Raw genomic sequence first — 10,623 nt, 5'->3', positions numbered from 1 at the left:
TCCCTCAAGATGTTCAAATGAAAACTGTAGAATTCAACATTATTTCCTTAACTACCCCCAAACAATCACTAATTATTTTCTACTTTGTCTTCTAGATCTCCAAAATATCTCCTCCCTTCTCTTCATGTCTGGCCACCAGGTTCTCTCAACAACCTTTTAATTATTGTAATCTTAGCACCTTTAGGCACTCTGCACAACAAGCACAATGATCTTAAAATCTTTTTGTTATTTTCTAGAGTAAATGCAGGTTTGTAGAAACTGATGCAGAAAGTTCAGAGTTCCCAATATACCCCTCCCCTCACACACACAGTTTTCCCTATTATTTTTTTCCTTTCTTTAGTGCAGTTTTAATTGAGATGTATTCATGCACCATACAAACCATCTGAAGTATGCAGTCACTGGCTCACAGTACCATGACACAGTTGTGCATATATCCCCATGATCAATTTTAGAACATTTTGAATTAGTGTGGTACATTTGTTATTGATGAACCAGTATTGTTATTTTTATATTACTGAAGTCAATAGTTTACATTAAGGTTCACCTTTTCTGTTAGAAAGTTCTATGTTTTTTTAAAAAAAATTCTTATTGCAGACAAATATAGAGCATGAAATTTCCCATTTTAACCACCTACAACTATAAAATTAAGTATTATTAATTAGACACGATCTTTTCATTTTTTTATTGCAGAATGTAACATACATTAAAGTGATAACTTTCAATGTGTGATTTAACAAGTAAGTAGAGAGTAAATTTCAAAGAATTTTATGGGTTACAGTTCCACATTTTCAGTTATTTCCTTATCATGAAATATAACATACAGAAAGGTGATAACTTTCAATGTACAATTTAATGAGTAGCTATAGAGCAATTTTCAAAGAATGTTATGGATTACAGTTCCACAATTTCAGTTATTTCCTTATTGTCAGGTATAACATATATGCAGAAAGGTGATAATTTTCAAAGGACAATTTAACAATTAGTTCTATAGGAAATTGCAAAGAATGTTATGAGTTACAATACCATAGTTTCAGTTATTTCCTTTTTATAAAATATATATACAGAAACATAACTTTCCAAGTAAAATTTAACAAATACTTATAGAGCAAATTTCATAGACTGTTATAGGTTACAGTTCCACCATTTCAGTTCTTTCCTTCTAGATATTCTAAAGATTGAGTATTTGTAAGCCTTTGTTAAATTCTGTCTTGTGTGTTGCCACCCCTTCCTCTAGTTTAATCACTTTCCCAATCTTCAGGGATGTCTAGGCAGTGACCACCCTAACTTGTTCATGTTGAAAAATGGTGTTGACATTATGGGAAAGGGGGACACATCTGGTTGATATTCTTGAAGAGGCTGTTGTGTCTGGGTTTTGGGACTTAGCTGGAACAGGAACATTCTAGAGGATTTAAGTTTCTGAAAAATAAACTTAATGAAACTTTTATAGAGTCTCAGATAGGGACAACAGTATTCTTTAGGGTTTTTTAGACTACTGTTGATTTGGGCTTGTCATACTGTGGCTACTTGGCATATCTAGCTGAAGTTTGCATATGATTAATCTCCATGACAGCCTCTTGAGTCTATTTGAAAATCTCTTAGTCACTGAAACCTTATTTTATTGCCTTTCTTTTCCCCCTTTTGATCAAAAAGGCATACTCAATCCCTCAATACCAGGGTCAGGCTCATTCCTGGGATCTGTGTCCCACATTGCCAGGGAGACTTACTCACCTGGGAGTCATGTCCTACCTTGGGGGTAGGGTGGTGAATTTATTTTCAGAGTTGGGCTTACAGAGAAAGGCCACATCTGAGGAAAAAAGAGGTTCTGTGGAGTTAACTCCTAGGCATAATTATAGGTGGGCTTAGCCTCCCCTTTACAGCCATAAATTTCATAAGAACAAGCCTCAAGATAGAGAGCTTGACTTATTAAGTAGGGGGTTCCTAATTTCACATAGCATATGTTCCGTCCAAGATAATCACTGTCTCACGTTATCTTCACTTCTGTTGCATAATCATCATCACTATTTAAACTATTCTCATGACCCCAAATACCCCAAAGCTCTTTTCAGCCCTTATTTGTTTATCCCTGGTATTTGTATGATACTAGTAATGTATTCCTATCAATTATAGTTCCTAGTATGCAATAGGAAGATTTTCCCATATACCACTCTGTTATAACTCTTTGTACCAGTGTTACGCCTTAGAAGTATGTCACGCAAGCACTTATTTATATTTGTAGTGCTAATATGTGAGATGCATGCCTTTAAGCAACTTCTTTCAATGATTTTCACCTTCATTGCAGCTCTGATATTTATAATCCCATTAATGAACACTCATCACCCCTATCCATTCCCATACCTATAAATTCATCCTCATTAACATATATGACTATATTAGGTTATCATTCCCCATTCACTAGCCTCTATCTCTAGATCCCCTATATTCTGCATTATAGGACACTGATTTTACACTGTTCAGGGAGTTCACAGTAGTGGTAACATACAATACCTCTCATTTTGTGTCTGACTTATTTCATGCAGCATTATATATTCAAGTTTCATCAATATTACCATATGTTTCAGGACCTTGTTCCTTCTTACTGCTGCATAGTATTCTATCATATATATATATACCACATTTTGTTTATCCATTCATCTGTTGAAGGACATTTGGATTGTTTCCATCTCATGGCAATTGTGAACAATGCCTCTATGAACATTAGTATGCAAATTTCACTTCATGTCACTGCTTTCAGATCTTCTAGGTATATACTGAGAAGTGGAATTGCCACATCATAGGGTAGCTCTATATCTAGTTTTCTTGGAAACCACCAAACTGTCTTCCACATCAGGTGTACCATTATACATTCCCACCAGCAATGAATAAGAGTTCCAATTTCTCCACATCTTCTCCAGCATTTGTAGTTTTCTGTTTGTTTGATGGCAGCCATTCTTATTGCTGAGAGATGGTATCTCATTGTGGTCTTGATTTGCATTTCCCTTATAGCTAATGAAGATGTGTTTTTAGCCATTTGCAGTTCCTCTTCAGAAAAAAAAATGTCTTTTCATATCTTTCCCCCATTTTATAATTGGGCTGTTTGTACTATAGTCTTTGACTTGTAGGATCTCTTTATATATGCAGGATATCAGTCTCTTACCATATATATGGTGTGATGGTTAGGTTCATATGTCAACTTGGCCAGGTGATGGTACCCAGCTGTCTGGTCAAGCAAGCACTGGCCTAACCATTGCTGTGAGTATGTTTGTGGCTGCTTGATAAACCAACAGGCTGATTTATTAAATCATCAGTCAGTTGGCTGCAGCTGTGACTGCTGACGTCAACAAAGGGCATGTCTTCCACAATGAGAGAATGCCATCAGCCGGATTTAATCCAATCGGTTGAAGAATTTTAAGTGAGACAGATAGAGGGCCTTCACTTCTTTGGCTGACCAGAGAAGCATTTTGTGAGGAGTTTGTCAAAGTTGCCAGTTTATTTCCTGAGGAGTTTATCGAACACATGGATTAGTGATTATCTTGGACGGAACATATGCTATGTGAAATTTATTTCATTTCCTTTCATATCCCCCTTTTGGTCAAGAAGATGTTCTCCGTCCCACGATGCTGGGTCTACATTCCTCCCCGGGAGTCATATGCTTTAGGAATATTTCAAGTCAAAAAAAGGAAGAAAAATACAGTTGCCAATGGAATGAAGGAAATAAAGTTAGAGGAGGAAAAACAAAGTAGAGAATATTTTAAAGGTAAAGTAAATGACACTGTTACAGATTGAATTGAGTTCTTCAAAAAGATATGTTAAAGTCCCAACCCCTAATCCCATAACTGAGATCCAATTTGGAAATAGGATCTTTGAAGATTTTATTAGTTTATATGAGGCTATGCTGGATTATGTTGGGCCCTTAACCCAATATGACCGATGTCCTTATCAGCAGAGAAAACTTGGGCACAGCCAGTAAGAGAGAGACAGAGAGAGAGATGTCCATGTCATACAACTAGGGGTGAATTATACTTCCACACACCAAGGAAACCATGGAATCCCAGCTACCCATAAGAAGCCAAGAAAGAGGCATGGAAAGCACTCTCCCCTTTAAAAGGAGATGATGCCTGTCAACAACTTGATTTTGGAGTTCTGGCCTCCAGAACTGTGAGACAGTAAATTTGTTTTAAGCCATCCTGTCTGTGGTACTTTGTGCAGCAGCCCCAGCAAACTAAGACAAATACTAAAAGTTGGTTCTTTGAAACATCAACAATATTGACAAACTTTTTGCTACAGTAACCATAAAAAAATGAGAAGACTCAAATTACTAAAATCAAAAATGAAAGAGGGAACACTGCTATCAAGTATAACATCTATAAATTAGATAACGTAGATGAAATGCACACATTTTCAGAAAGACACAGACTACCAAAACTGACTCTGAAGAAATAGAAATACTTAACAGTTCCACATCAAGTAAGGAGATTGAATCAGTAATCTAAAAACCTTCCAAAAGAGAAAAGCCCATGATTGCATGACTTCACTTGTGTTTTTACCAAACATTTAAATAATTAACACCAGTCCTTTTCAGTCTCTTCCAAAATGTGGAAGATGAGGGAACACTTCCTGACTCATTCCATGAAGCCGGCTTTTCCCAGATACCAATGCTAGCCTAAATATTACAAGAAAAGAAAATACAGACCAATATCTCTTACAAATAGTGATACAAAATGTTTAACAAGTAGAAAATTGAATCAAGCAGTATTTTTGAAGGATTTTACACCATGACAAGCAGAATTTATTCCAGAATACAAGGGTGATTCAACTTAGAAAATTAAGTCAATGTAAAGTGCCATATTAATAGAATGAAGGAACAAACCCATGATCATCTCAATTGAGACAGAAAAAGCATTTGATAAAACAATACTCTCTCAATATAAAAATCATTCAATGAACTGGGACTATAAGAGGAATCTCTTAATATGAAAAATGGCCTTAGTAAAAACCCCACAGCTATCACCTAAATGGTGAAAAACTAAAAACTTTCTTCCTAAAGTCAGGAAAAAGACATAGATTCCTGCTCCTATAAATTCTATTGAACATTATATTGGAAGTTCTGGGCTGAGGAATTAGGCTAGTAAAATAAATATATGGCAAACATATTGGAAAGGAAGAAGTAAAACCATATTCCTAGATGACATGATCCTTCTTATAGAAAATCCCAAAGAATCCACATGAAAACTAACATCTAAAAAATGAAGTCAGCAAAGTTGGAGGCTACAAGATAAACATGAAAAAAAAAAAAAAAATCAGTTGTGATTCTATACACCAAAAAAGAACAAACCAAAATGGAAATGAGAAAGAATTCCTTTCACTAGAGCAACTAAGTATGCACAGCAAGAAAAGACTATCCTGTTAGATAAAACAATTGAATGTGAAGGGAAGATAGTTTAGCTTTAGCTTTAGAACTTCAAGTGTTTTTATGTAGAAAATTGTATTCAGAGAAGACTTTTTATTAGTAACTACCTGTTTAAGGAAAAGTAGTTTGTTTTTTTCCTTCTCCAAGGAAACTCACGTGATACTTAGTAGGGCCCATTTTTGCAAAGACTGAAATTCACATCTATAAAGAGGACAAATCCCACAAAACCTTGAAAATCCAACGACTTAGAAGACTCAGTTCTTGCCTTCAGCTCCCCCAGCCCTGCCTGTTATCCCAACACAGCCCAGGGTCAGCTGAGCCATAGGGAGAGAGCTGGTCGTGGCACCAGCCCCTCCCTTTCCCCCACTCCTCTCCCCATCTTCTCCCCACCTTTCCCTCCACCTTGTCTGCTGGCCCTTCTGCAGGGCCTCCCAGACTTCTCCCACGTGGCCCTCTCTGTCTAAAGGAGTAGCACACCACTTGGAAGAGGCAAAGCACCGTGCAGGTTTTGGCACCCCTCAGTACCCCTGGACCAGACTCCTAGAGCACAGGAAATGACTCAGGGCCCAGGTCTCAGGTGTATGATAGGGTGAAGAAGGTCAAGTATTTCCTAGGAAAGAAACCAAGGGATTTTTTTTTTTTTTAAGTTTGTTTTCTTTAAGAATTTAGAAATTTCTTTTAAATGTTTGCAGCTTGAATCCCTCTGAAAGTTGCTTATTGTAATGCCAGAGAAGTCCTGGTCACATGCTCAGCAGCCATCTCCTAGAACTTGCCTACCATCACCTCCACCACCACCTTCTCTTCTTTTGTGCCACGATGTTTCAGTCTGCTTCCATTCCATAACCTGGGAGAAATGTTATATCTAAGACCTTAAGCCTGGAAACCAGGAACAAATGGCCCCAATGCTAATCAAGGCAGGGATTCTCAGTGGCAGGCCCCCTCCGCCCAGGATGGATAAATACCATACTCAGCATAGATTTGTCCCTCTTCTCCAGTGCAAAGTGGGACATGCAGAGCTGCCATCTACTGACCCCAACCCAAGCAGTTTTGGCCACCCAAGCCATGATGTAGTTTCTTCCCTTGCTCCTTTGGACACTTTGTGCTGTGTGAGTAATAAAATAGTCATTTGCTGAAAGTTTCCATTGTGCCTGAGTTTTTGTTCCCATGACACGCCATTCAGCAACTCACTACACACCATAGCTATGCCCTTGCTTTGTTCCAGTAGTTATTGCATGTTCTCTTTACCGTTGCTTTAAACCTTAGCTATGACATATACTGCCTTCTCACTTTTTCTTTTTCCTGGACTTGAACTTCTGTTGTACCAGGACCAATTTTTAAAAATATTTTAGCAGTGACAGTATGTTAATACAGAGGCATTGCTAGGCATGGTCAACTTTTTATCATCATTGTAAGTTTTTATTTGAATAGTTCCTTTAACTTGGCAAACAAAATATAAAAATGTCAGAGAAAAAACACACATAGAAAACTATTTGAGAATTCTGATTTTATTGAAGAAATTTTAGTATTTTCATATAGAAACTTGATATTAATGTTTTTCAGTATCAACAGTAGAGTTTTATTCCTTTATTCACATGAGTTGCAACAACCTACTGGCAACAGTGATACATTTTTCATGCTAATAGAAACTTATTTTCTATGTTTTTATCAATGGAATATAAAACTAATGATAAGCAAGAAAAATATGTATGTGTGTATATAATTTAGTAATAAAAGGTCATAAAATAGTGTGCTAAGTGGTTCCTAATTTGGTAGGGTCAGAAGTGTGCACACACAGATTTTCAGCAACTTCATCTCTAGGAGAAGGATAATTTACAGGATAATCATTTTCTTATATACTTTGAAGTAACTGAACAACTTGCTTGCTTTTTCTTTTCTTGAGATAAACTCAGAATCACATTTGTTACTCTTTTCTCTTCATTCTGGACTTCATTTTCTAGTATCTGTTATATTTCATAGCTCTATTAACAAGAGCTATTTACATATATCTTTATTTCTCTTTGTAGCTCTGCGTTTTAAAAAGTGTACACTTGTAGGGGACAGCACATATTTTTCCCTCTATAAACTTTATATTACAGAATTTTCAAATGCAGAAAAGTAGAAAATTGTGAAGACAAGCACAGTCATTTTCTTAACGTAGGTCTTCTTAACATTTTGCCATATTTTTCTTTTCTAATTTTTTTTGCTGAAATATTTAAAGGAAATTACACATATAACACAAGCCTAAACACTTTCATATGCATCGCTAAAAAAAAAGTAAAGTTACTTTCATGATCACAATTAACGAGAGCAACTGTTATTTTCCTTTACATTTCTGATATCAGTACATCTATAACTTTCACCAGTTGTTTCCAAATTTCTTCCACAGCTCTTCTTTTCTCCACCCAGGACCACATTGAGGATCACACATTTATTTGCTGTTATGTCATAAAGTCTAACCCGTAAACCTGGGGGTTTTAGGACCACCCGGACTCCAGGTATCAGACTGTCAATGACATCTTGTAATTTCCTAATACTTCGAAAACAAAAACAAAAAATTAGTGGCTTCATGCGTGGTGATTTTTGGGAAATATAGTTCCGAGTGGTACGGTATTTGCCGCGCAGTATTCTGGGTACGGGTAGCGGGGCTCCTTCTGCGCACGCGCAGTCCACATCTTGCTTCCGCTCTCTCCCGAGTCGGGACCGAGGATCTGCTTGCTCAGGTGAGAGCGCTGGATATCGAAGCCCGCGCTGCTGCGGGATTAGTATAGAGGAGAGGGCTTGTGACCAGGAGGCGAAGAGGGAAGTCCCGAAACCTGATTCCTCATGGAAACTGAAATCATTGAAGTACGTCCTCGTCAGGATTCAGTGCGCATTGTTGGTCCTGGTGTGTGAGACCTTGTGCACCGCCCAGGCTGCAGCAGGAACAGGGAAAACAGCCCATGCCGGCGGCGGTAAGAAATGCGGGTTCGCAAACCTGCGGAAAGGGCGGGCGGGAGAGTGAGTTCTAAAGCCAAAAAGTCCCCGGTAAATTCCAGCGCTTTCACATAAGTGACAGGCAGGTTTATCCTCTGAAAAGGAGGGTATCAGTAAAAACTTCTTCGGGGTGTTAGTCGCAGAAACAAGTTATCAGTCTAGCCAAAGGCCACTTAATAAGTAACACGTAAATGTTGGCTCTCATTGTATTTGGAAGGCACTTTGTCTTTTAGTTTAGTATTTAATTTAATCCTTACAAATGCCCTATTTATAACCATATCATTTTCAAAAAAGAAAACAGTTTCAAGGGTTACAAACGGTGAGGCAGCTAGGATGTAAATACAGATATTGCTTCCCAAATTCAGGCTATTCCTAATATCCCACCTGCCTAAAACCCAGCATTGCAGCCTTCACAGCTCTTAGCAGAGTTACTTGTTCCCAGATCTCCAAGACTATGATGGTGACGTGAATGTGGACATCACTGCTTTCTGTCCAGGCTCTCTGTTTTCAGTTGGCACAGCCTGATACTCTAGTACAGTGCTTGTCTGATAGATAGGTAAGAGGACCACATGTGGAATTTTAAATTTTCTCCCAGTGACATTAAAAAAGTAAAAAGAAATAAGTGAAATTAATTTTAAGAATCCATGTTTAACCCAAAATATCCAGAATATTATTTCAACGTGTTACACAAGTCACATTTCAAGTGCTTTAGTCATGTGTGGCAAGTGGCTACAGACATGGATAGTACAGTACTTCTGAACTCTAAGAGTCAGGTTTAAGGCCCCACATCAGTGGTTCTCAGCCAGGGTGGGCAATTTTGCTCCCCAAGGGCCTTTTGGGACTGTCTGGAGACGTTTTTGGTTGTTACAACTAGAAAGGGAGGTGCTACTGGCATCTAGTGGAAAGAGGGCAGAGATGTTACTAAACATTCCACAGTGCCCAAGATAGCTCCCCACACCACAGAAGTACCCAGCCCAAAATGTCGGTGGTACTAATTTTTTAGAAACCCTACTCTAGATGAAGGTTTCAACTAAAATGAATCTTTTCCCAGGTCTATGTCTCAGCCTGTCCGGAATAAAGCAGCTCTTGTGGGGCAGGAAGGATGGAGCCCCATGGACAGGAGTCCCACCTGGAAGAACAGCCTCTCTGGTTAGAGACCACTCAGCACAGCTGCAGAGCAGGGGCAAAAGAGCCCAGAAAGGAACAGGTCCTGAGTTGCTCCACCAGAAGCCATTCTTTATCCCTGTGCCCTGGGTGAACCAGTTGGTGTTATTGCCACATTCAGAAGTCATCACAGTCCATGTGACAGTGGATTTCATGGACCAAGAGGCAGAAGGTGGGGAGCTGGGTTGAAAGGGTAAGTGGCTACACAGGAATAGCCACATCACTGGAGGACTTATGAGGGTATGATTACCAGGGAAGACAGACTCAGCCAGAGCTGAGGAAATTCTGTCTCCATTCCTCTTTAAAAGACTTCCCGTTTCCTTCAGTCTTCCCTCACTCCTTCCAGATTCTGAGTTGCTCTCATATGATGTCAGTCACCACATACAGCATCTAGAGATTGGCTGAGGCTCCCTCTATCTGGAATATAGAAAATCACAAAGTGATAGTGCAGGTAGAGGTTTTTATTTCTGACTCTTGAAAGCTTAATAAAATATTGGGCCACAGATGAGTGACTTTTCCAGGATCCTCTAGGATGGGGCTGGGAGCAGAGCACAGTGGTGTTCACTCTGTCTCAGTAAGTCACCAGAAGTGTCTTATCAAAAAGTCCTTTTGAAGAACTGCAACCAGTTAGAAGAAAAAGGTTAAGAAATTGTCTATCATTAAGCATCCCATTTTTTTCGTTCAGAATTTTCTGATTTTCTAACTTGATATAAGTGATGTTAATGTAGTATTAATATTAATCCTCTTTTAATTTTTTGTGAATGGATCAGAGGAGACATAAATTGTTAATAAATCAATAGGAAAATAGTTGAATTCACCCAATGAAAAACTGGGGTTAAGCCCATGTGATCATATTAGAGATACAGAAGCTCAGGTGCTGAAAGCTGATGTAAGATTTTTAGGCAGGCAGAAAAGGAGCTAACCAGATCTGTCGTGACTTCATTCCTCTTTTTGTACCCCCAGCTTATCGATCACAGTTCTCTACACTCTTCCATGAGGAGCAGAAAATGGACATATCTCTGGTGAGTTATTTCTTAAAAATTTTTTTATGATGGATTTTATAGGTGTTTAGGGGTCCA

The 10,623-nt window shown here is 38.4% G+C and overlaps 1 protein-coding gene across 1 annotated transcript in view; it reads left to right on the top strand.

Annotated features, from left to right (window-relative positions):
• Window positions 1-8,364: 8,364 nt before the first annotated feature.
• LOC119545559 (peroxiredoxin-like 2C) overlaps window positions 8,365-10,623 on the top strand; it is a 64,512-nt gene continuing 62,253 nt past the window's right edge. The window contains exons 1-2 of the mRNA XM_037851168.1: window positions 8,365-9,716; window positions 10,508-10,566. Of these exons, the coding sequence (XP_037707096.1) occupies window positions 9,398-9,716; window positions 10,508-10,566 (378 nt within the window). The 5' untranslated portion in view covers window positions 8,365-9,397. The remainder of the gene's footprint in view (window positions 9,717-10,507; window positions 10,567-10,623) is intronic.

Source organism: Choloepus didactylus, chromosome 10 (assembly GCF_015220235.1).
Source record: "Choloepus didactylus isolate mChoDid1 chromosome 10, mChoDid1.pri, whole genome shotgun sequence".
NCBI classification, from domain to species: domain Eukaryota; kingdom Metazoa; phylum Chordata; class Mammalia; order Pilosa; family Megalonychidae; genus Choloepus; species Choloepus didactylus.
This window is presented reverse-complemented; position numbering and strand designations above follow the sequence as displayed.